General features: G+C 37.5%; 2 protein-coding genes across 5 annotated transcripts; both read left to right on the top strand.

The window, feature by feature from the left end:
- The first annotated feature begins 14922 nt into the window (after positions 1-14922).
- Positions 14923-17423, top strand: LOC110779601 (GDSL esterase/lipase At1g29670-like). The gene is made up of 5 exons (XM_021984092.2): positions 14923-15299; positions 15507-15631; positions 15742-15981; positions 16518-16752; positions 16857-17423. The coding sequence occupies exons 1-5, from the start codon at positions 15062-15064 to the stop codon at positions 17072-17074; spliced, it is 1056 nt and encodes a 351-aa protein (XP_021839784.2). The 5' UTR covers positions 14923-15061; the 3' UTR covers positions 17075-17423.
- Positions 17424-20302: 2879 nt separating this feature from the next.
- LOC130459419 (uncharacterized) lies at positions 20303-26754 on the top strand. 4 transcript variants are annotated; one of them, XM_056826789.1, is made up of 4 exons: positions 20303-20611; positions 22121-22237; positions 22359-23203; positions 26554-26754. In XM_056826789.1, the coding sequence occupies exons 2-3, from the start codon at positions 22148-22150 to the stop codon at positions 22986-22988; spliced, it is 720 nt and encodes a 239-aa protein (XP_056682767.1). In that variant the 5' UTR covers positions 20303-20611; positions 22121-22147; the 3' UTR covers positions 22989-23203; positions 26554-26754. The 4 variants fall into 4 exon arrangements, with proteins under 4 accessions (XP_056682767.1, XP_056682769.1, XP_056682768.1 ...); XM_056826791.1 differs by having other exon boundaries at positions 22121-22262; XM_056826790.1 differs by lacking the exon at positions 20303-20611 and having other exon boundaries at positions 21742-22237; positions 22359-23199.
- Positions 26755-27500: the final 746 nt, after the last annotated feature.

Genomic DNA, 27500 nt, shown 5'->3' with positions numbered 1-27500 from the left:
AACTGAAAAAAGACAAGGATGGGAAACTTGAAGTTTTCAAAGCTAGATTGGTTGCAAAAGGTTACAGGCAAGTCCACGGTGTGGATTACGATGAAACCTTTTCACCAGTTGCAATGCTAAAGTCTATTCGGATAATGTTAGCAATCGCTGCATATTACGATTACGAAATATGGCAGATGGATGTCAAAACTGCTTTCTTAAACGGCGTTTTAACAGAAACTGTGTTTATGACACAGCCTGAAGGTTTTGAGGATCCAAAGAATGCTAAAAAGGTATGCAAGCTAAAGAAGTCAATCTACAGATTGAAGCAGGCATCCAGGAGCTGGAATATACGTTTTGATGAAGCAGTAAGTGACTTTGGTTTCATCAAGAACGCTGACGAATCTTGTGTATACAAGAAGGTCAGTGGGAGAAAAATTGCTTTCCTAGTATTATATGTCGACGACATATTACTTATCGGAAATGACATTCCTATGTTGAACTCTGTCAAGATTTGGCTTGGGAAATGTTTTTCGATGAAAGATCTAGGAGAAGCACAGTACATATTGGGCATCAAGATTTACAGAGATAGATCTAAAAAGATGATTGGACTTAGTCAAAGCACTTATATCAATAAGGTGCTTGATAGGTTCAAGATGGCAGACTCCAAGCGAGGCTACCTACCCATGTCTCATGGAATAACTCTAAGCAAGACTTAGTGCCCAAAAACACTTGATGAGCGTAGACGAATGAATGGGATTCCATATGCATCACTGATTGGTTCAATAATGTATGCTATGATATGTACACGCCCGGATGTTGCGTACGCACTCAGTGCTACGAGCAGATACCCGTCAGGCCCAGGAGAGGCGCATTGGACTGCTGCCAAGAATATTCTGAAGTACCTGAAAAGGCACAAAGATGACTTCCTGGTCTATGGTGGAGATGATGAATTAATTGTTAAAGGCTATACGGACGCAAGTTTCCAAACCGACAAAGATGATTTCAGATCACAGTCTGGGTTTGTCTTCTGCCTCAACGGGGGTGCAGTAAGCTGGAAAAGTGCTAAGCAAATCACCATTGCGGATTCTACAACTGAAGCGGAGTACATTGCTGCACATGAAGCAGCAAAGGAAGCTATATGGCTAAGGAAGTTCATAGATGAACTTGGTGTAGTCCCATCCATTAAAGGACCAATAGCCCTGTATTGTGATAATAACGGAGCTATTGCACAGGCAAAGGAGCCTAGACACCACCAGAGAGTCAAGCATGTACTTCGTAGATTTCACCTTCTACGAGAGTTCGTTGAAAGAAAAGAAGTCGAGATAAACAAGATTGGAACTGATGACAACATATCAGATCCATTGACTAAACCTTTGCCGCAGGCGAAGCACAACTCGCACACTGCAGCTATGGGAATCAAGCATATTGGAGAATGGCTTTGATATCCCTGTTTAATGTTTTAAAGTTTTAGAGTTTAAATCTTTGTAAAACATTATTGGTTAATCATTCACAACAAATGAAAAGAATTCATTTTTCCATTTAATTTGTGGTTTATTAAATGATGAGTCCCTTCAATTTGACGATATATTCAAGATAGACTGTCAGGACCAGTCCTGTGACTAAGAAATGTCTATCAAGTGAACTTGAATGTCAAAGGTTGAAAATGGTCCCTAGTCGGAGTTTTCTATAAAATTGGACGCATAGAAAACGTTAGACGACTAGAATGCAAGATGACTAGTAGTTCTGTTTCTTGAACTATGTGGACTTGGCAATGTCATAATCATTTGCATAGATACTTACTTTGGGAAGACTAGTATCGGACAAGACCTATGAAACTTTACTGTAAGAGATGAAAATCTGTCATAAGTAAATTTCATTAAAATTATTAGACACTAAATCCTCAATACCTGAGTGATTTGAGATTACTTGTTTGAGAACTGGTTGCTTTGACGTTGACCAACCGTCGCACCGTAAAAGGAGGCTATAAAGGCAACGCTCAGGTAATCACCTATCAAACAAAGTCTAATCTCAAGATCGCAAGATTGGGATTGTCCTCCCATATATGATGATTGGATTTAGTCAAAGCACTTATATCAATAAGGTGCTTGATAGGTTCAAGATGGCGGACTCCAAGCGAGGCTACCTACCCATGTCTCATGGAATGACTCTAAGCAAGACTCAGTGCCCAAAAACACTTGATGAGCGTAGACGAATGAATGGGATTCCATATGCATCATTGATTGGTTCAATAATGTATGCTATGATATGTACACGCCCGGATGTTGCGTACGCACTCAGTGCTACGAGCAGATACCAGTCAGACCCAGGAGAGGCGCATTGGACTGCTGCCAAGAACATTCTGAAGTACCTGAAAAGGCACAAAGATGACTTCCTGGTCTATGGTGGAGATGATGAATTAATTGTTAAAGGCTATACGGACGCAAGTTTCCAAACCGACAAAGATGATTTCAGATCACAGTCTGGGTTTGTCTTCTGCCTCAACGGAGGAGCAGTAAGCTGGAAAAGTGCTAAGAAAAGCACCATTGCGGATTCTACAACTGAAGCGGAGTACATTGCTGCACATGAAGCAGCAAAGGAAGCTATATGGCTAAGGAAGTTCATAGGTGAACTCGGTGTAGTCCCCTCCATTAAAGGACCAATAGCCCTGTATTGTGATAATAACGGAGCTATTGCACAGGCAAAGGAGCCTAGACACCACCAGAGAGTCAAGCATGTACTTCGTAGATTTCACCTTCTACGAGAGTTCGTTGAAAGAAAAGAAGTCGAGATAAGCAAAATTGGTACTGATGACAACATATCAGATCCATTAACTAAACCTCTGCCGCAGGCGAAGCACAACTCGCACACTGCAGCTATGGGAATCAAGCATATTGGAGAATGGCTTTGATGTCTCTGTTTAATGTTTTAAAGTTTTAGAGTTTAAATCTTTGTAAAACATTATTGGTTAATCATTCACAATAAATGAAAAGAATTCATTTTTCCATTTAATTTGTGGTTTATTAAATGATGAGTCCCTTCAATTTGACGATATATTCAAGATAGACTGTCAGGACCAGTCCTGTGACTAAGAAATGTCTATCAAGTGAACTTGAATGTCAAAGGTTGAAAGTGGTCCCTAGTCGGAGTTTTCTATAAAATTGGACGCATAGAAAACGTTAGATGATTAGAATGCAAGATGACTAGTAGTTCTGTTTCTTGAACTATGTGGACATGGCAATGTCATAATCATTTGCATAGATACTTACTTTGGGAAGACTAGTATCGGACAAGACCTATGAAACTTTACTATAAGAGATGAAAATCTGTCATAAGTAAATTTCATTAAAATTATTAGACACTAAATCCTCAATACCTGAGTGATTTGAGATTACTTGTTTGAGAACTGGTTGCTTTGACGTTGACCAACCGTCGCACCGTAAAAGGAGGCTATAAAGGCAACGCTCAGGTAATCACCTATCAAACGAAGTCTAGTCTCAAGATCACAAGACTGGGATTGTCCTCCCATAAATCGGGATGAGAAGCTTAAAAGTTGTACAAGGCCAATCAGAGAGCTAGAAACTGTGAAATGCATGGCCGTGCTCGGATGAATCATAGGCTATGATTATCTGTTTATTTGATCAGTTGAACTCTGAAACCGAGGAACACCTCTGGACATAATAAGGATGACAACTCTTACCTTATGTTCAAGAGCAAGCATCGAGCGACAAAGGAATTAGGAAATGCACACTTGTCCTTAAGGACAAGTGGGAGACTGAAGGAAATAATTCCCTTGGTCCAAGTATGCATTCTATGTTAAGTCTAATAAATGCGGTTCAGTATTAATTAACAAGTTAATAATTCAGTGAGATCAAGTGAGCTGAATGCCTGACTAGAGGCCGCTTCAGTTCAAGTGGAATTAATTATATTAATCCACAGCTTACTCTTGACTGAACCCGTAGGGTCACACAAATAGTACGTAAACGGATCAAGTATTTAATGGCATTAAATACTCCATCTATGGATATTCGGAATCGACGGATCTTGGTTTCAGTGGGAGCTGAGATCGTCACAGGCAAGAAATGAATACTCCGGAAACGATGATATTGCCGGAAACGGAAATATGGATCGTATCGGAAATATAAATATTATCCAAGTCGTAGATGTTGCCGGAAACGGAAACATGGTACGTATCGGAAAATATTATCGGAAATGGAAATATTGCCGGAATCGGAAATATTGCCGGAAACGGAAATATTGTCAGAATCGGAAATATTATCGGAATCGGTAAATAATTCCGGAAACGGAAATATTAAATATTTGTTCGAAACGGAAATTGATTCCGGAATCGGAAATATTAAATATTGTTCGTATCGAAAATGAATTCCGGAACCGGGAATTTAATCGGAAGCGTATCGTACGAATAAACATCGGACGTGCTTGCTAGACGCAAGGCCTAGCACGAAGCTAGGCCCAACGCCTAGCAAAGCCCGCGCGCGACCAAAGCAAGCAAAGCCCAAACGCGAGAGCAAGGCCAGCAGGCGCGCGCCCCTCGTGGGCTGCGAGCACTTGCTGGGCCTGGGCTCAGCGCGCGCGCGCGCATGGCGCCCCTCGTGGGCTGCTGCGCCTGCGTGTGTGTTTGTGCTTGCGTAAGAAACCTTGATCGGTTAGGATTCGTATAAGATTAATTTCCTAAGTCTACTAGATAAATTAAGTGATTGAATTTTAGATTAATTCAGATTCACTAAATCGTTTCCTAGTAGGATTCTAATATCCGATACCCATGCCCTATAAATAGGTGATCAATGCTTACAATTTATATCGAGTATTCAAGTATTCAAAGTGATTTTTGAGAGCAAAAATTCAGTCATACAATTGCCTATATGTGCCGAAAATTCTAAGTACCTTAAGGGCGATTCTAGTTGGTCAAGCTTAAGGCGGATCCGGACGTGCTGTGGACTATCTACGGAGGGACGACACTTGGAGTCCTAAAGACTTGTTCTTGTTCGGTTCGGGCGCAGCTAGGGAAGGCACGCAACAAAGTGTATGCATCTAAACTATGCTAAATGATTATGTGTAAATAATATGTTTTCCTGGCTTTATGGTTTTTCCGCATGATTTATGAATTGTCATATGTATCATAACCTAACATAACGAATCTTGGCCCCCTCAGGGAGTTAGGATTAAGGATACCCATCGCCAACCGGGGGGTGCATACGCTTCGAATGTTGTCCACTCGGCACTACCCATAGAAGCCTATCATAAACTACATGACATATTATTATTGTCTCATGATGTAATGTTAGTTATATGTAGCGAAATATGTGATTGTGTGTGATAAACAATGTTAGAAAACCAACGACCTTAAAAATTTCCCAGACATTCATAAATCAATTGGCCAAAGAATTATACCGAAATACGTGTTCCGCAAACCCGAACTATCGCCACAAAAATAAGCAACGCTCGGGATGGCCTGTAACGAATCCCACAAACGCTGCACAACGCGTAAAGAACGTTATAAGGCAAGCACGCAAAGTTAAAGTCGCAAAAACAAAAGTAGACGAAAACTGAAAACGAGAACCAGCCAGGGACGCATTTTCAACGCCCCTGGCTGGGCGCCAAAATTTCTCACGCCCTTTACTGGGCGTTGAAGTTGCTGGCTGGCCTTTTGGTCAGGCACAACAGCCTCGGTGCCCGCGCATAAAAAATACGTAGCAAAAAAAACTTTTCGTAAAAAAAAATTGCTGCGAAGGCGTATGAAAAGGCACTCGATTCTAAAAGCGACTTGTAAAAAATAAAATAACTCTTTGTGTCGTTGTTAGGCCTCCTATGACGACAATGTTTGGCTCCAAAACCGAGCACGCTAATTGAAATAACCTTGAATGTCACATGGGCAAAGTATTCAAAAAATGATGTTCGAATAAAGTCTTCAAGAAAAAATAATGTTCAAATAAAAAATAAATAAATCCGAGTCTAGACTAGGCTATGCCAAAGTACAATCTAAATCCTAAGTCTTAGTTGTCTTATCCATATAATCGGTCCTAATGCTTGGTGTCGTTCTGCAAGTTAAAAGGTTAAACCATATTGAGTCTCCCTTCCTAACATTTAAATCAATAAGCACCCATATGTAATTGTCATCCCTTGCTAAGAATCTACGGCCTCAATACTCTCTCTCACCAATAAAAAGAATATATTATAGTATTTGCAAAATGGAAACAGTCACATTCTGAAAATCATTCCCCCATAGTCGCACAACCCCCAAAGTGAACCTAAGGTGTCAATACCATTAGCAAAAAATTAATGGCCTCAAGGCTTATGATCACATTGGGTCACGACTATCATAGTCCTCTCGAGCCACTCGCTCCTTTAAATACTCCTAAGTACGGACTAAAAGATTTTCCATGAATGTAACATGACCAACCGTGAAAATACCCAAATCGGCATGCCATAAGGCTACCATTGGGGTAAAGCAATACACACTAAGAGAGAAGCCGCACTAATGATTCTTGACTTGCAAAAATAAAAATTCGATCTCCCCAATTAACTACCTTTCCAACATTAAGCAAAATGGCGCATGACAAATGAACACCCAAGGGTTAAAATCTAAAGTGTCAACCAACGAAAGTTATGGTCCAATTAGCCTAAGTCTAAGAGTCGCTTGGTCAAGTGTTATAGGCTTGCGCCACGTCATTATTTTGAGTCTAGGCCACCTCCTTGTATTCATACACGGGTTATAATCATAAAGATTAATGAAAGTTCGAGTCTAAATCACAACTCCCAGTTAAATCCGAGAAACTGGAATCTGAAAAAGAAAAATTATTTTCGATGTAATTCTTTCGTTAAATTTCAATAAGGTAAAAACAACATTTTGAATCTACGCTATTTGCACATTTTAAGAAACGACTAAATACGCTTGCAAAGTAAGACAATTTAAAGGTCCACCCTAGGCCTACTAAAATTGAAGGTCCAACCTAGGCCTACTAAAATTAAAGGTCCACTATAGGCCTACCAAACGAGGCTCACTCAGTCTCGCCTCGTGACTCAAAAACCACAACCATCTACCTTTTAGCCCAAATTAAAAATTTTATGTTGGGGAGAAATCCCAAGCAAAAAGAAAAAAGAGAAAGAGAAAAGGGAGAGCGAAAAGAGCAAGCCATGAAATACTTAGCCCGTACCTCCCAAAGTGCGAAATTTACCCAAGTAAACGAGGGAAAAGAATTGAGTCAACCAATCCAAATCATGTCACAAAAACTACATAAAGTTCTACGATGTCTACCCTTTCCAATCCTTATGTTCTTAGAAGCCTTCGCTCTGGGGCCCCTGTTCAGCTCATTTAACCCATCCATGTTCTCATCGCCATAACCCAAGAAACCATTAACTCGACTCTTGTTCTTGAACTTGTTATCAACTGCAAACCACGTACGGCCATTGACACGTGCGTCATACCCATTATTTCACCACCGTTAGCATATTGACCACATAACTTGTTTGAATACATCCTGTTGATATACCCTTGAGCCCTCCCCATGCTACTCGTTGACCTTAGTTGATGTAAACTCATGACACTAGCTTGAGGCTGCAAATTGTGAGTCCTAGCAGATATAATCCTCATGCTTGACCAATACCTATACAAATTATCTTATCTCATTCAACCCATCTTTCAAACCGTCTTGAGTCATGAATAAAAAAAAGAAGACCAATGAAAAGTACAAAAAAATAATAAATAATAAAAAAAGCAAACTTTGCAAAGCGCCTTTAAAAGTTCGTCTAAAAAAGAAAAAGAAGCATTTAGCGCACCAAAAAAAGATCCGCCCAGAAAATATTTCCAGCGCCCACACCTGGGCGCCGAAAACTTTGACGCCCCAGCCTGGGCGCTGAATCTCTCTGCTTGCTAAAATTTGTCCAGAAGTGCTCGTCATTTTATCCGCACATACACGGAACAATAACGAACACTTGGAGGGGTACAGCACGTATTCAGATATACGTACCACCAAATAAATACATGTACTCAATCAAAAAAAAACATAAAACAAATTTTTGGCTTACGGCAAAGCAGCAGATTAAAATAATAATAAACTTCACTTATTCTACCGTTTCAAATAATATGTTTCCACCTCAGAACGTACTTGTTTAAAATCGGTATTCTAAGAAACCATTTTCTGGCTAAGAACTACGCAAGACCTGATTCCAAATTAAATTTATTTAAGGCGGATACGTAGGCAGTCCATGATTCAGTCCAACCAATTTGCAAAAATGTTAGAGCCTATAGAATAACAAGAATAAGAAATAGAGTCTCTTATTGAAATTTAATTACTTGCAACCCAAGTCGAAAGAAAAATAAAAGTCAAAGGAAGAATCCAAGTCATCAAGATGCCAAAATGAGCACACATCGAAAAATAATAAGGGTACGTACCCTTGCCAGAAGGAGCACTCACACTCCTAGGCACTTAGCCAAGACTTAAAAGATCGCTTTGCCTCAATTGAATGGGGGCTAGCGCAAGCGTCCATGACCTCTAAAGTACTCGACTTGACCCTCCCTAAAGCGAACTAACTCACTTAAAGACCTTCTTTCACCACTAGACATAGTCGTTCGCTTAAAGACCTTCTTTCACCACTAGACACAGTCATGATCGCCAACAAGTAGTAAGGGCATTAAGCTTGCAATAAAGAGGATTGTTCTACGGCATCACCCCATCGTTCCTTCGAACTCAGGGCACCCGTTCATGGTAATTCAAATTCTTGCGAATCCCCTTTGAAAAGAGAAAAAATCAGACATTGTCAATAGGACTTGGCACTTAACCAAGGCTCACCCTACTCAGACATATGACACGGGCATCTAAAATCGAAATCTGAAAGTATCATCAATGAGAAGACATAATAGCAACTGGGGGCTAAAGATTAAAATGAAAGAACTAGGGTAAGAAATAAGTATACCTTGACCTTTTATACAGACCTACACCAAGTAAATCTAAGTCAATTTGAAAGCGGTTCATATTCCCGCAATTCTGGAAAAGATGGCCCTAAAAGCCCAAAGCATGTGCCACACGGGCACAAGTAATACCTTGACGCCTGCACCCTGGCTTCCAGCAAATCCTTAGACAGCATTCCAAAAATCATAACAGTATTTTTATTCACTCATGTAATCCTGTACGAACCCTTCTATAAGTCAACTTACTTAGGACACCTCGGATTGTACACAGTAGGACTCGAATTTCAAATAAATTTTCAAAGACTTCTTCGAACATAATAAAGCGTCGTTGGTTTAAGCTAAGTATGCGTTTATCTCCATGTTGCAAGTGAGCCAAAAGGATTTCTAAAAATGATTATGGGTAAAGTAAGGCACCTAGCTTTTAGTCAAGGCACACTTCAACATGTGACTACCTTGACCATGGCAATGTCGCACAATACGACATTTACAAGAGAAGTAGCAAATCACTACTCGAACGTACCTCGCACTAAACGAGTCTAGTTCAAACTATTCATGATCCATGTCACCATGAATGCATAAAAACGTATGCCAAGCATTATAGCACCAGGCCAATCCCGTAGCTATAATTGGGGGCTTGAGAAAAACACTCTAAAAATGCTCGAAATGACGAGTTTATCGCAAATTCTCGATGCTAATGCTATACACACGTAATAGGGGCACAATCTTAAGCTTTAATCGTGTAAAACAAACCTTAGAATGGCTACAATCCCTCCCAAATTCTAAGCACTACTTAGAATATATAAAGTCACCCCACTATCAAGGGTAACTGAAAATCGCGAGTCACCAAAACTCCGGTCAAACTACTGCACATAACGCTCGCCCTACAAGCGTCCATTACACAGTCTACGTCGTTCCAAAGCAAAGGCGAAAGAAAAATCAAGGATAAAAAAAGGAAAGAAACATCTATGAATCCTCGCATCGAACGAAGTAATAAGCCGTGCACACCCACGCAAAAGGTGCTACACTTGTTCGAACACCTGAACGAGGCGTGATGAAGTACTCCAATGCAAAAAATAATAATGATATCCCAACACCTAGAGAAATGTTCTAATACATGTTGTTAGGCCACACAAGCCTACGTCGCACCATAAGTCCAACCATCCCATGGTACAAGTCTAAAAAAAAAAAGGAGTAAGGCATATTGCACTAATGCAGGCACGACCAAAGAGCATGTGTAAAAGAGGCAAAGACTACTTATCGCCCAAATTCAAAATGCAAGCCACACGACTTCTACGTTAAGGATTAAAGGTAGCAAAACATTACCTACCTTGGAAGGGATAGCTCGCACCTACACGAGCGGAACCCCAAGGCATCTTTCTCGAAAGAACCTACCAAAAATCGTACGCCAAAAGGAAGCATCCCAACATGCATACTTGGGGGGCTCCAAGCTACGAAACAACCATAGCAAAATAAAAAATCTCGAAGCAAATGTTTGAACAATCGAAAGGGCACGATGTTTGAGCCCACTTCATGAATGGGCCTGAACCCTATCAAGCTTCTAAGCAAACTATTCAAAATCAGTCATTGCTCAAAAAAATTATTCAAGCAAACTGATTAATGGACCGCACACAACGGCCATTCTATGAACGCTCGTTCGCACATACATATCATCTTATCGAACATTTACGAACGCGTTCAAAAGAAAAAAAAAAATGGAAAACGAACGAACAAGAGGCCAACTGTGTCATCAAGAAACCTCGCCAGAAATTATTTTCAGCGCCCAGCGCTGGGCGCCGAAATCTTTAACGCCCAGGCATGGGCGCCGATAATGATCCCAGACCCAAAAAAACAGCTCTGACTTCTATAGGGCCCTGCCATATCCATTCGACTCGAAAATTGCCGATTTCTTTACTGAAAGTCGCGCCTCACGGCTTTGTTAAGAGTAGCACACCACTACAAAGATCGCTCGCACTTACGAGCACAATCCCAAACACGATCAAGGACATCACAGAATGCGTATCCCCAAGGAACCTCTTTGACAAGAAATGACCGTCAAGCACGAATGCTTGGGGGCTCGAAAGAAAATATATATTTCAAAAGAGAGTATGCAAAGTTAAAACAATATTCCCAGACTACGCTGTACGAAGTCCCGTGTTTGGATAATCTCAAAAAAATAAAAACCGGATTACACCTCAAGACAAAGGTCATCGTTGATACTTATACATAGTCCCCTAATCAAGGACTCAGGTAGTGGCAAGATTGAGCCGTAAAGACTAGCTCAAAACCATGAAAGATGATGACCACAAGACAATGGTCCGTCTAAGCACGTTGGGTCGACCCACCAACAGGTTGTAATCACAAAAGCCCTTCTACATAGGCAAAATGAAAAGAAAGTAAGAAATTCAAAATGGGCTCGCCCACCTTCAACAGGCGGGGTCTGCGTCACTAGCCGCGCAGGTCCTCAGTTTTCGAAAAATAAAGTCTTCAAATTCAAAATAGGCTCGCCATCTTCAGCTGGCGGGGTCTACGTCACAAACTGCGTAGGTCCTTATTTTCAAAAAGCACAAACAAATTTCAAAATAGATTCGTCCACTTCAATCGGACGGGGTGTCCACCCTTAGCGGACATGTTCGCCATCTTCAGCCGGCGGGGTCTACGTCACAAACCGCGTAGGACCTTATTTTCAAATTTCAAAAAACAGATTCGTCCACTTCTATCGGACTGGGTGTCCACCCTTAGCGGACAGGCTCTCCATCTTTAGCCGGCTGGGTCTGCGCCACTAACCGCGCAGGTCCTTAGTCGCTGCAGCGATAACTTTTTTCGGTTTTCCCTTTTTCCAAAAAGTAAAGGATTGGTTTTCCGTTTTTCCAAAAAAGAACGATGTGCTGGATTTTCCTCCGTTTTACGTCCCATAAAAACAAGGGGGTTTTCTCGTTTAGCTAGCCCTGAAAATGAGAATCTTTAAAAACATTTTTACCTCGTGGTTGGGCTTGGCCAGGCCCAATTATACTTTATAGCTTTAATTTCGAAAACATCTGTAGCTACTCCCAATGACAAAGTGAGGGGGTTTCTACGCCTCTTTAGATACTTCCAATGACAAAGTGAGGGAGTTTCTATACTATCCGTTGACAAATCCCAATGACACGTGAGGGATATGTCGACACTTCCAGTGATGACCCTTAAGTCAAATGTTATCACTCGGGGGCTCGTGAGACCCTCGCAAAAGCAGGTCACCATGACTTGTGTGGCGCACTCCGTTTAATACTTTGACCATCGTCTTACTCCAAGACGCAGTCAAAGTGGGGGCTAACTGTAGACACCTACTTTTGTCCCCATTCCCGAAAGGGAAGGTTCGATGATGAGAACATAAATCTCCACTTGACAACGCATCTCCTATAAAATAACGAATCTCAATTCCCCTTTTCATTTCACCCGAAACCTGCTATTTATAGAAACCTGCTATTTATGGAAACCTGCTAAAAATAGTAACTGCCGTAATGGGTAGTTGTTAAAAGTGGCAAGTCATAAAAGATAGAAACCTGGCAGAATTAGGTGTTGCACTCCAACATAAATCCTAAATGAGATAGAAATTGCGAGAGAATCCTATTTCTAATACGATTCGAAAATAAGAGCTACGTATTAATTAAAATCCTAACGAGCCTAGAGTTCGTAACGGGCCCAGATGTATTCCATCATAAAATTAATACGCACTAAAAGACTCAATTAAAGTCTCATACACTCCGGATTCTAAGAATCCTAATCTGACAAAGAAACGGCCCAGACCCTATTTTCAACGCCTGGCTCTGGGCGCCGAAATCTTCGGCGCCCAGCCCTGGGCGCTGAAATTACTTGGCACGTGTTCTTTCCTAATTCCTCGTGGATTAGAGTTCTACAATTCTATCTTTCCACGAACTCTTTTCTATAAATAGGGCCCTAAGTTCGACGTGAAAAGAACAACAACACAAAATTATTATTCTGAGTATTGACTCTCAACCCCTAAGCCTAAGCCTCACGCTGCAAAACTGATCACGCGTGCTGTCGCAATCGATCCACAAATCGAACAGAACGTATCCTGTCTCGTAATTTGAGATTCGTTAAATAAAAGGAGAAATAGCAAAGTCAAAGTGGTTAGTTTTCTAAGAACCGTGACGCACCTCTCAAGGGTGCGTCGTAATGTGTCCCTTTTCCATGGTTTAATTGCTTTCCTTGCCCTTTTGTGAACTGTTAAACTAATTAAATCTGATTGTTCTATCACGCCTAATAAAGATAATATGTTGGGAAATCGGATTATCATGCTAGGTCCCTTAAAACAATCTAAATCAGATAATCGCGTTCGACCTAGTAGTATATGTTGCATATTGTTAAAATCAACTCAGATTAGTTTAATAGTTAACGCATGTCCCTTCAATTATTTATGCTGAGCTAGTAAGGATATCATGCCTCTGGAGTTATCGAAGAGCGAGTACTCCTCTCGGTAGTTACAGTCCCCCGAACCCTCAATCTCTACCTTGCGGGTGTATGTTGAGAGATCCCCACACCAGGGATCACAAGGGAACCTACGGCCGTCGTGGTCAAACATAATTGCACTCCCTTTATGTCACGATAACCGGGTTTTGTCAGTTTTTCTCATTGTCGTTAAAAACTGAATGACGACTCCTATATTACTAGTCAATTGGGTGTAAACTCAGAGGAAATCCAATTACACTTGATTTGACAAAAAGAAACGTCACACCCACGAGGGACAAGGTCACGCATTAGCCTCGTGCTTTTTCGACCCCCTCACACTTATAAAAAATTGTTGTATATAAACTTTATGTAGTAAGATACAAATTTTGGTTAGATTATGAGCATTGATTCAAAATTCCAGGGTTGACTTTACTAGGTGCATCTTACGCGACATCTCAAACCAGGGAAAGACGTAGTTGAATGGCACGTGACATAACGTAAAGTCAATCTCGGAATTTCGATCCAACGTTCACAATTCGGGAAAAGGTAGTATCTTACAACATAAATTATTTATAAGTTAATTAATTACAACAATTTTTTTATAAGGTAGTTTCCTCACAAAAAATCAATTTTATAAGGTAGTTTTTGACAAATTTTCATGTAAAAAAACATATGACGAAAATTTCAAGTATAGCGAAAACTTTGATTTCCAGTAAAATTTATATAGTGGTATTTAAGTAGTTTAAAAATGCCATACATTTTTCACGTTTGAATGAACGAGCTTTAAACGAGTTATCTTCGAACAAAAATAAGCTTATAATGAACAAGCAATAACTAGTAGGACATTTAATTGTTCGAGTCGGGTTTGAATTGAATTTTTTTTTTACTTCAGGGGCTTAAACTTTTTCTTCGCTAGCTTGTTTATTAACTTAAAGTACATGTTTTGATTGAAATTATTCACAAATTTATGGACGTCTCTGGTCATCGATCTGCACCCTTAGTAATGAGTCAAAGACTGAGGCCTAGCGGCTAATTAACTGAGGGTTATGTAATATGTCACATTTTCGAATCTCTCACCGTTTATCATTAATTCCTATCTTAATAATGATGATTACTAATTAATTAAAGAGTGAACATGGTAAGTCTAGTTGATAAAGTCTTACTTCGTATAATATTGATAACTTTGGTATCGGAAGCTCAAATGTTATTTTCAAATCAATAATCATAAATGTTTTCTAAAACTCTAATATTTTATTTTTCTTCACCATAGGAAAGGCCAACAAATCAACTTAAGTATACGTCAAATTTTTACTCACAACAAAAAAACTATACTTCAGTTTTAATGGTCAATATTGAATCTAGTAAAACAAGTTGATTTATGATGCACATTACATCACTTACCGAGATTTGTGATAATCCACTACTTGTTCATAACTTTTTGTTAAAAAAATTGAACACATGTAAAAAAGTGAGCCAAGTATACAAGCTATTTGCACTTTTATTGCATTACTTAGAATAATAATATTGTTGCTACTTGAATTTTCTTTATAAAAAGGCCTTTCTAATTCCCACAAAAGAAAAACACACAATATCCAAAAACAAAAACAAAAAAAAAACAAAGGAAGAAAAGAAAAAAAACACTACACCAAAAAAACAAAAAAAAGAAAGAAAAACACAAATCTCCTTTTCTCTAAAATTAAAGATCCAATGGGGTTAGTAGCAATAATAGCAATATTAGTTGCAAGTTTGCAACTAAATTGGGTAAATGGGGCAACTACATCTAAAGTGCCTTGTATGTTCATATTTGGAGATTCATTATCAGATAGTGGCAATAACAATAACCTTATAACAACGGCGAAGTGTAATTTCCCACCTTATGGAATTGATTTTCCCGATGGCCCCACAGGAAGATTTACTAATGGCAGAACCACTGTTGATCTTATTGGTAACACTTTAATTATCTTATATATATTATTGTCACACACATATTTTTGACATGATTTTAGACCGAGGTATAAAGTACGAGTAGACCATAACGTATTTAACTAATTTTTTATTTTTTTTTACTGATATGATTCAATAATTATTCCCCCTATATGTATTATGATGATACTCAATGACTAATGTTGACATTCATTAAAAATACGTACAGGTGATCATCTTGGTATGAAGCACTATATCAAACCCTTTGCAAGTATACCCGATAGTGAAATTATGGATGGTGTAAATTATGCGTCTGGTTCGGCAGGAATTCTTGACGAAACAGGCTTTCAAGTGGTAATTTTCATATAAAATCACAACTAAGACACACTTTCATTTTAACACAAGGAATATTATAAAACGGAGAAAGTATATTATAACAGTGGTTTAATTTATGAATGTATTAGGGGGACCGAGTTTGTATGAACAAGCAAGTGAAGAATCACAAACGAATAGTATCCAAAATTACGGACAAACTCGGCAGTAAAAATGCTGGTACTCACCTCGGGAAATGCATCTACTCAGTTTATGTTGGGAGCAACGACTGGATGTTTAACTATTTCATTCGGCCGGACGTTATGGCAACACGCTTGGTTCCCCAAAACTATGCTAATGAGCTCATTAAAGAGTTAACTGAGCAATTAGATGTAAGTCTAACTACAACCATCTCTTTTATCGCATTCTTTTAACGAAAATGATAAAGGTCGCAATATGTGACCTTTAAGCCGTGTCACAATGATGACATGGCATGCTTATGTGTCAAGATTTAAATTGGAAACTAAAATATTTAACTTATATAATCTATTATACATGTTAAGAAAAAAAGATAGGAAAATCTTAATATTCTACTCCGTATTTTGTTTCTTTTTTTATATCAACTACCTTATTTATAATTTTTCATAGTAAAAATATCGCATTGATAGTAAAAATATTGTGACGAATCATAGCTTACGTGACGTCTATATGTACCAATTAAACTCGGACACGTAAGATTGCGACAACTAAATGTTGTCGCAATTTGCGAACTTTATCATCACCCTTCTTTTAATACAGTCGTGTTTTGATACTCAAATTTTAACAAGTAATCCTTACTTTTTAAGCATTTCGTTTTTCTTTATCATTTTATTTTTGGTGGTTATTGTTGTTATTTATTAATCCTTGCTTTATTTATTATTTTTTGTAGACTATTGTTAGTTTGGGAGCTAAGAAGGTGGTAATATTTGGACTGTCACCACTTGGTTGTATGCCAATGCTTAATTTGATTCAGACTTGCTCCCCTTTCATCAACGATGTCCTCAAGTCATATAACAACCAGCTAAAATCACTAGTTTCGAAATATAACAGCAAAAGTTCAAAGGTGAAATTCATATACATAAACACTATGGATATTATCAACCCAAATAATCTTCAAAACCTAGGTAAATAGTTCTCTAATCTTCTTCTTCTTGTTGTTTATTTTACATAATTTGGCAAACTTGAATTCAAGGCATAAGTAACAAGTTATATGATTGATGGGTTGCAGTGAGTTCAGGGTTGAAGATCACAAATCAACCATGTTGTGGAATGGCAGCAGAATGTATCCCATTTAGTCCACCATGTGGTAATAGAAAGGAAAGAGCCTATTGGGATGATGAGCATCCTACTGAAGAGGCCAATAAGGTTTTGGCTGCAAGAGCTTTCAAAGCAAAAAGAAATACAGACACTTATCCTATGGACATAAATGCCCTTGCTCGCCTCTAAAACCAGGCCATACACATTCAACTGCCAAACGCCAAGCCAAACCGGACGACTATTGAATTAATGCTGTGGTTGCGCTTGTTATTTTCGACTCATCGACTCGTGCACGGTGCACATGCCTTTCAATAACAGCTCCAATTTTTCTGAGTCATGAAGAAAAATAAGAAATATGGCACAATAATTGGTTTAATCCAATTAGTCCTAATTCGAATTCGAATTCGCAATGAATCGTTTCCCATTTTGTGAACCAACGAAACAATTGTAAACTTGTAACCAAAATTTTACATTTTTGCATAATGTAATGGGAAGATAGCTGCTTTGATCAAATTTCTTGATTCGATCTTTTCGCATTCGTTGACTTTTGTTTATACTTTATGCCAATGTTACATTGCTAGTTAAATAAGAAGAAAAAACAAAATGAAGAATCAATGAATCATCTATAATTCATTCTAAGAGACTTGAAAATGGCTCCATGACTGAAGTAGCCATCAACATGAAGAGCTTTCCAGAATAGATCTTGAATGAAGTGATATATTGAAGAGGTGGGTAATGTCTTGAAGAGGCTTTCTAATAATAATCCGGCGGCATTTGATGCATTTGCTGTGAAAGTGAACAACTGTGTTGATGTTGGTGATTTGCTTTGAAGAAGAACTAAAGGGAGGGATGGTCTCCTTGTTGCTTTGTTTTGAGCTCCCCATTTAACTTCTCTGAGAAAAGAATCAAGAAGAAGGATAGATCTAAACTATGAGAACTCAAAAGCCGGTTTGGTTCGGAAGGGTGGATTAGGGAAGGTGTTTGACAATGGTTCAATGGAGAATGAATTGAAGGAAATGAGGTATGTAGGAGATTAAGGCGGGAAATTGAGTTTTCAATTTTTGGTTTGATGGGTGAATTTCTCAACTTTGAAAAGCTTCTCAAATTTGGAATATTTTTAAATCTGAAGGAGTAAAAGAGTTAAGAGAAGGGTAATTTGAATTTGTTGGGAATTGGCCAATGTTTTAACAGGAAATCAATGATTTAAAGGAGCATAAGATTCCCAAAATATGGGATTTGCAATGTTTTTGACTAAAAAATTGAGCCGCGCAACTCAAGTGTCAAAATTTGAAGGCGCGCTTTGGGTTTAGCAAGAAAGGTAGGCACATACCGCAAAGTTGAAACACACATGAAAATTTGCTGCCAAAAGAAAAACAAAGATGACCACCATCTCAAAAACTCAATTTTGTATTTTTGTAACTTTTTTCCCGCTCCAAATTGTCAGACTTGCCAACAACATTACTTATCGTTTTATTTTTGTAAATTACCTTTAAGATTTTAACTTTTACAAATAACTCCTTTTATAGACCCTATAATGAAAACATTCACGGAGAAGTTATGTTATATATAAAACAGCGCGTCTCCTGTAAGACCAGTCACACCATCAATTTGATGGTGTGACGAGCACGAAACCAATAAGGTACCTCCCCTAAAACTATAAAAACAAAGTAATAGATCTAAACTATAGAAATAACATATCTAAACTGAAAAAGTACCTCCTCTAAAATTATAAAAAAAAAAAGTAACATGTCTAAACTATAGAAGTAACATACCTAAACCAAAAATGTACCTCCCCTAAAACTATTCCGTATAAAATAAGTAACATGTCTAAACTATAGAAGTAACATACCTAATCTAAAAAAGTACCTCATCTAAAATTATAAAAAAAAGTAACATGTCTAAACTATAGAAGTAATACATAAACTAAAAAGGTACCTCCCCTAAAACTAATCCGCATAAAAAAGTAACATGTCTAAACTATAGAAGTAACATACTAAACTAAAAAGGTACCTCCCCTAAAACTACTCCGTATAAAAAAAAGTAACATGTCTAAACTATAGAAGTAACATACCTAAACTAAAAAAAATATCTCCTCTAAAGTTATTAAAAAAAAGTAACATGTCTAAACTATAGAAGTAACATACCTAAACTAAGAAGGTATCTCCCCTAAAACTATTCCGTATAAAAAAAGGAACATGTATAAACTATAGAAGTAACATACCTAAACTAAAAAAAGTACTTCCACTAAAATTATAAAAAAAAAAAAGTAACATGTCTAAACTATAGAAGTAACATACCTAAACTAAAAAAAGTACTTCCACTAAAATTATAAAAAAAAAGTAACATGTCTAAACTATAGAAGTAACATACCTAAACTAGAAAGGTACCTCCCCTAAAACTACTCCGTATAAAAAAAAGTAACATGTATAAACTATAGAAGTAACATACTAAACTAAAAAAAGTACCTCCTTTGAAATTATAAAAAAAAAGGTAACATGTCTAAACTATAAAAGTAACATACCTAAATTCGCAAGTGTGAACTGGTCTCACCATCAGTTGATGGTGAGGACAGTCTCATATAAGAATTTGGTTATATAAAATGACAATGGTTTGTAATAAAAAAACACTTTTCATAATTATCACCTTATAAAAATCAACTTTTTAGACTTACTACTTATAAAAAAAGTTATTTCAAAATTACCACCTTAAATTTGTCTAAACTTTCAAAGCGTCACTGCTTAATGGAAACTGTTAAGTATTTCGTTTCTGGGTCATTCTTTTCATTGCTATTATAAGTTACTCGTAACTGACAATGGCAGTAGCATACACATGCTAGTCTAAAGAAAAAAAAACAACCGTCGTGAAAGCCTTGAAGATATATTGATAGTGGACGATAGACATGATACGACAGCTGGGTAGGTTTTCTTGCATGTGCGTTATGTATAAGGTTAATCAAGAACAGGTCCAGGAGGTGCATGACTGTGCGAGGAATGCAGTTCAAAGGGGTTTTCTAGGGATACTTTTGCTTGAGAGCCTGATTAGCTTGATTTTTGTTTTATTTCTTGTTACTTTTCCTTTCCTTTGCTTTTTCTGAATGTCAAAAAAAGCCCCCGAATAAAAGCCACTAGTAGAAAAAACCTTGTTATAACCCCCTTGTTGCAGCGTACATGTATTAATACGCTTCAACATACAGTAGGTTAACGCGGGTCAAACCCTTTAAAGGTTGTTGCAGCGTACAAATTAATTGCCCTCCGCAAAAGAGTTTTTTGCAGCGTACAAAGTAAAAGCCCCCTGCAATAACCCCTTTATTTTGCAGCGTACGTGTAAAAGCCCCCTGCAATAACATGTTAGTAATTTTCTTCGGCTGCAAAGTTAATTCAGACCAAATATTTCATCTCAAACCTCAAATACCAAATTCGAAAATCATATCCGCGCTCACTCCCTTCTTCTTCCCTCAGCGTTCCCTGCATCTCGCTCGTCGTTGGTGGTTCTCGCCAGTCACCGTCGCCTCTGGGTCTCTCCCGTCGCTGGTGGTACTCCAGCAAGGGTCTGTTTCCTCGTCTCCTCACCGGTGGTCCCTTGCTCAAAAAAACCACCTTCCCTGCTCGAAAAACCACCGATGAAGTCCATCCTTGCTCGAAAAACGAAGCTACTTTCCTCGGCCGGTGGTTCCAAGTGATATTGTTGCTCGCGAACCCTCTTCTCCGTCAATCCTCGCCGCGGCAAGTAACTTTCTTCCCTTTCCCTCTTAATTTTCGTTTTCAGAATTAGGGTTTGTTCATTTTTTTTTTTTTTTTTTTTTTTGTGGCAAGTTGTTCAATTCGTTATTAAGACTGTAATTTTGTTTAGAAAATTTCAGGTGAGTGCTGCTCTACTAAGAGTGTAATTTTGTTTAGAAAATTTAGCTAGTGGTCTTTTCTTTAATCTTACTTAGCCGTATTGTCAAGGTTTTAGCTTGCATTTATGAGTCAAAACAAGATTTGGAAGCTCATCATTGATTCTGCTTGGTCTTTTTTTTGTATCAATGCTGATTATGTTTTGCTGGAAACTAATTTCACATTTTTGGGAACTCTTGAGGATTGGATGCCTAGCATGTTTTAGATCAAGCTCTTGCAGATAACAATTGAAATTGGGAAAAAACTGAACTGAAACTTACTGCGAGATTCAGCACGCTCTTGAATTGATTCAGTTTTGAGTTGAAAATGGATCTAACTCAGAGTTCAGCCTCCAAAAGACGATGGACATATTTGATTTTTCATTCTTGATCTCCTTTTTTCTTTTCCGGTTGAATTCTTGATCTTTTTATTGTACCAGTGCTGTTGATATTGATGCTTGATATTACTTCGTAGATAGCCTTAGTTATACCCTCTCTGTCAAAGTTGTGTTTAGTTTAAGTGCTATTCTTAGAAATTGGTAATTGCAAATTGAGATTCGTATTAACATGAATCTGACGCAAAGCGTATGAAGATAATTGGAGTGATGGGCCTGAAGACTTGGCAGGTCATTCTCGGTTTGGAGTAAGCTTGATCACCTCTTGCTGCTTGCAGTGTAGTGCAACTTTGATTGCCATGCTTGCTAGTGTAATCGGCTTTAAAGTACGAGTAGACTGCTTTTGATGTTTGCTAAAGATTAACTGTAGAACTTTGTTATTAAATCATTGTATAGGCTACATAAATAGCCTGATGTTAATATGCAAACTTTTCACTTCCCTTTCATATCTCGTTGGTCTTCATCAAGTACTTACTATGCAGTTTTATCACTTTATGTAAACTAATGAAGTGGGCAAGAAATCAAATCACACATCAGGTAGTGCTGTTATTTAGTTGTTTGAATCTATTGTGACTATGAAGTGATCCAGTCGGGATAGTTCTTTGATTGTGAATCTATTGGGAAATCATAGAGTGCAATGTCAATGCATTGCTAGTTGTCTTTACAGATGAGGCCGGGATAGTTCTTTGATTTCCAGTGCTAATAATTGTGTCGACAAGTATTATTTGAGTATGTTTAATTGTTTATCTATGTTCTTTCTCTTGCAACTGCATTACAGCTTGAATTGGAGATTCGATTTTTCTTAAGTTCTGTTGTGGAAAATGGGGATTTGATGCCTATATATTCTATGGACTTGTGGGGGAGTTCAGATAGTCAATGTTATTCTGATTTGATGCCTATATATTCTATGGACTTGTGGGGGTTTGATTCTTGTATATTATTCTGACTTGCTAAAATCTCTATCAGGTATGAGTTTAAAACAAATCATGGAGAATGGATCACTTCAATGAAACCAAAGTTTGGGGACGTGTTCGTACAACAATCAAGTCAGTACCTCAGAATGTAAAAAAAGTTCTGTATAAAGTGAGGACCGAATGTACCTCAGAATGTACCTCAAAATCCTATTCCCATTTCCTGTAGTTTTCTGTTTTTATCACTTAATCTTTTGGTGTTAAGAGTATACTATTTATGTTTTTTGGTGCAGATTTCGCAAACATTATACATGCCGTATATAGAAAAAGCTCCTCTTTTTAAAGGATGTTCTCCAGAGTTCATCAATCAGCTGGGGCCTCCTTCATATGAATATATTGCTCTTGAGAAAGAATTAGTTGTGGATATGGATTATGGCAAAGCTGTAGATGATGACGCAGTACTGCATTCAAGAGCATCCTTCTCAAATGCATCTATTTCACAAGATCATTCTAATGAAGGCGTTCCCTCTACACCACGACCTGCAGTCACATTAACACCTGAACTTATTCCTACACTTCACGCATTTCTGCCACCCAATTCCCAATCTCCGGTGGCTCAGAGTGCTCAGCCACAATTAAGTACTTCCACAACAGCACACTCACATCCTCATTCGACAAATGAGAAAGGAACTTTCTCGCAGGGTTGGAGCCAACAGCCTCAAGCTACTGATCCAACTGGACAATCTCAACAGTTTGGGGTACAAGGGTATTCAAACGCGCCCCTTTCTTCTAATTTCCAGTCATATGCGTCCAACTTAAACATGGGCCGCCACCCTGTCCCAGTTCCTTCAACAATTATGCAAATGCAAAATCCTGTATACAACTTCCAAGAGCAGGGTTCTGTCTTCCAGGCCTCCTGGTAATCACCCAGTTACAACACAGAGCCAACAGTTTGTGCCAGCAATGCAGAATATGCATCATTATCACCCAGAGGCTCCTCATTACAATTTGCAGCACAAAACCAACGCTATCAGTCTACATTACAATTTGCTGCCAGTCTTCTCCTTCAAATACAGCAGCGACAACAGCAGCAGTAGGCAAGTCCTCATATGGGAAACCAGCTGTGAGATTTTGGTAGGTAAGTACATCTCATTCAACCAATTTTTTGTTTGTTTTGGCATTTCTTGATTACTGCTTTGTTGTATGATGAGCTTGGTAGCTGATTGGTGGTTTGTTTACTTCTTCATGTGCACACGATATGCAGTGTATTTCCTTTGTCTTTGTCTTTGTCTTTTTTGTTTTTGTTCTGGCCGGGGCCGGGGCGGGGGTGGGGGTGGATTGAGTATTTTGAGTCCAGCAACACTAGATCATCTTCTGATTATGTCTCCTGTTATGCTATTATGAGATTCGTGTATGTTGCAGCTTTCATAGCCATTATTGGGCTGTTCTATTTGTCATGCTCACATCGAGTGTTATACTATTATGGATTGTCTAGTCATAGAGTCCTTTTTCCATTTGGTTCAGTCGGGGAGGGGTGTCACTTTTGGTTGTGAAGATCTTCAAAATTGCCTCTATATTTGCATTCTTGTGTTTGGTTAAGAACTCATTTCAAACTTACTACATGATTCATATGATTAGTTTTAACTTTCCTAAACTCAATCCAATCTATTTATACACATCTGAGACTTGTTTGGCCATTATAGGTCATATTTAGGCTAAAATGACATTTTCGCTCCCAACTTTGAACTAACGAACTTAAGGACTCACATCCAACTTATTACATGATTAATATGATTAGTTTTATGTTTCCAAGATTCAATCCAATCGATTTATGCACATTTGAGACTTCTTTGGTCGTTATAGGTCATATTTAGGCTAAAAGTGAGGCATTTTCGCTCCCAACTTTGAACCAACGAACCTAAAAAATCATTTCAAACTTACTACATGATTCATATGATTAGTGTTAACTTTTCAAGACCCAATCCTATCTACTTATACACATTTGAGACTTGTTTGGCCATTATAGGTCAAATTTAGGCTAAAATGACATTTTCGCTCCCAACTTTAAACTAACGAACCTAAAAACCCATTTCAAACTTACTACATGATTTATATGATTAGTTTTAACTTTCCAAGACTCAATCCAATCTATTTATACACATTGGAGACTTGTTTGACCATTATAGGTCATATTTAGGCTAAAATTACATTTTCGCTCCCAACTTTGAACTAACGAACCTAAGGACTCACATCCAACTTATTACATGATTAAAATGATTATTTTTATGTTTCCAAGATTCAATCCAATCGATTTATGCACATTTGAGACTTGTTTGGTCGTTATAGGTCATATTTAGGCTAAAATGAGGCATTTTCGCTCCCAACTTTGAACTAACGAACCTAAAAACTCATTTCAAACTTACTACATGATTCATATGATTAGTGTTAACTTTCCAAGACTAATTCCAATCTATTTATGCACATTTGAGACTTGTTTGGCCGTTATAGGTCATATTTAGGCTAAAATGACATTTTCGCTCACAATTTTGAACTAACGAACTTAAGAACTCATTTCAAACTTACTACATGATTCATATGATTAGTTTTAACTTTCCAAGACTCAATCCAATCTATTTATGCACGTTTGAGACTTGTTTGGCCATTATAGGTCATATTTAGGCTAAAATGACGTTTTCGTTCACAACTTTGAACTAACGAACCTAAGGACTCACTTCCAACTTATTACATGATTAATATGATTTTTTAAGTTTCCAAGACTCAATCCAATCGATTTATGAACATTTGAGACTTGTTTGGTCGTTATAGGTCATGTTTAGGCTAAAATGAGGCATTTTAGCTCCCAAGCTCCCAACTTTGAACTAACGAACCTAAGAACTCATTTCAAACTTACTACATGATTCATATGATTAGTTTTAACTTTCCAAGACTCAATCCAATCTATTTATGCACATTTGAGACTTGTTTGGCCATTATAGGTCATATTTAGGCTAATATGACATTTTCGCTCCCAACTTTGAACTAACAAACCTAAAAACTAATTTCAAACTTATTACATGATTCATATGATTATTTTTAACTTTTCAAAACTCAATCCGATCTATTATGCACATTTGAGACTTATTTGGTCGTTATAGGTCATACTTAGGCTAAAATGAGGCATTTTCGCTCCCAACTTTGAACTAACGTACCTAAGAACTCATTTCAAACTTACTGCAAGATTCATATGATTAGTTTTAACTTTCCAAGACTCAATCCAATCTATTTATGCACATTTGAGACTTGTTTGGCCATTATAGGTCATATTTAGGCTAAAATGAGATATTTTCGCTCCTAATCTTGAACTAAAGAACCTAAAGACTCATTTTAAACCCTTTACATGATTAATATGCTTAGTTTTAAGTTTCCAAGACTCCTTCCAATCTATTTACGCACATTTAAAGCTCATTGGGTCGTTATAGGTCATATTTAGCATAAAATGACATTTTCGCTCCCAACTTTGAACTAAAGAACTTAATGACTTATTTTAAACTTATTACATTATTAGTATGTTTAGTTTTAAGTTTCCAAGACTTATTCCAATCTACTTATGCACATTTAAGGATTGTTTGGTCGTTATAGGTCTATTTAGGCTTAAATGAGACATTTTCACTCCCAAATTTGAACTAAAGAACCTAAGAACTCATTTTATACTTATTATACATTTAATATGCATAGTTTTAACTTTCTAAGACTCATTCGAATCTATTAATGCACATTTAAGGGTCATTGGTTAGTTATAGGTCATATTTAGGCTAAAATGATATTTTCGCTCCCAAATTTGAACTCAAGAACCTAAGGACTTATTTTAAACCTTGTACATGATTAATATGCTTAGTTTGAAGTTTCCAAGACTTATTCCAATCTATTTATGCACATTTAAGGTTTGTTTGGTAGTTATTGGCCATATTTAGGCTAAAATGAGCATTTTCTCTCCCAAATTTGAAATAAAGAACCTAAGGACTCATTTTAAACATTTTAAATGATTAATATACTTAGCTTTAAGTTTCCAAGACTCGTTCCAATCTATTTATGCACATTTAAGGTTCATTGGGTCGTTATAGGTCTTATTTAGGCTGGATTGACATTTTCGCTCCCAACTTTGAACTAAAGAACCTAATAACTCATTTTAAACTTGTTACATGTTTAATATGCATAGTTTTAACTTTCTAAGACTCATTCCAATCTATTTACGTACATTTAAGGCTCATTGGGTCGTTATAGGTTTTATTTAGGCTAAAATGACATTTTCGCTCCCAAATTTGAGCTACATAACCTAAGAATTCATTTTATACCTTTTACATGATTAATATGCTTAGCTTTAAGTTTCCAAGACTATTAGGACATTGTCATTAGTTGCTTGAATGTTAAAATGTGATATTTAATTTGCATTTAATCTAATGCTTAGTTGAAATTTCTGTTTTTGTAAAGGTCTACACTCCGAGGAATGCGCCTATACTAGTGAGGAAATTGATGTGGTTCGTGAGCAACGGGCTAAGTTTTTTACCCGCAAGTATTTACTATTGGCTTGAGCACGCTTGATCGAGGTGGTTTAGTTGTTATAGAACAATCGTTTACATTAAAATGTATGCGTACATTGAAATTGGAACGTATATTTGAATGTAGTACATGCACTTTGGTTTTGGGATATATATATATATATATATATATATATATATATATATATATATATATATATATATATATATATATATATATATATATATATATATATATATATATATATATATATATACATACACAAAACACCAGTTATTATTTTTTATATTTGTTCTACAGGTTGCGATATTTTATTTATTGTTGTTGACAGGTTCCTATATTTGGTGCAAGACACCCTAGGTATAGATAAATAAAACTAAAATTTTCCCGCCAAAAGCACAGCTTTGTTGCAGGGGGCATATACTTGTTCGCTGCAACAAGTGTGTAAAATTAGGCAAAAATCAAGACTTGTTGCAGGCCCCCCAGTAGAAAAAACCCTTATTGCAGCGGGCTTTTAGACCCCTGTTGCAGCGTACATCGTATGCTGCAACTGGGGGGCCTGCAACAAGTCTGAACTTGTTGCAGCGTACAATGTTCGCTGCAAAAAGTACTTTTTTGCAGCGTACATTCAAATGTACGCTGCCACAAGTGTCAAAATTTTGGCAAAAATATTGACTTGTTGCAGCGTACAAAGTCGTGTACGCTGCAAAAGACTCCACTTGTTGCAGGGTACATCTATTTGTACGCTGCAACAAGTCTGGAATTTTGCCAAATTTTTTACCCTTGTTGCAGCGTACACATATATATGTACGCTGCAACAAAGCACTTTTGGCGGGAAAATTCTAATTTTTTTAGGGATACCTAGAGTGCCTTGCACC

Source organism: Spinacia oleracea, chromosome 4 (assembly GCF_020520425.1).
Source record: "Spinacia oleracea cultivar Varoflay chromosome 4, BTI_SOV_V1, whole genome shotgun sequence".
NCBI lineage: Eukaryota > Viridiplantae > Streptophyta > Magnoliopsida > Caryophyllales > Amaranthaceae > Spinacia > Spinacia oleracea.
Note: the sequence above shows the minus strand (reverse complement) of the source record. Positions and strands in the feature narration are given on the sequence as shown.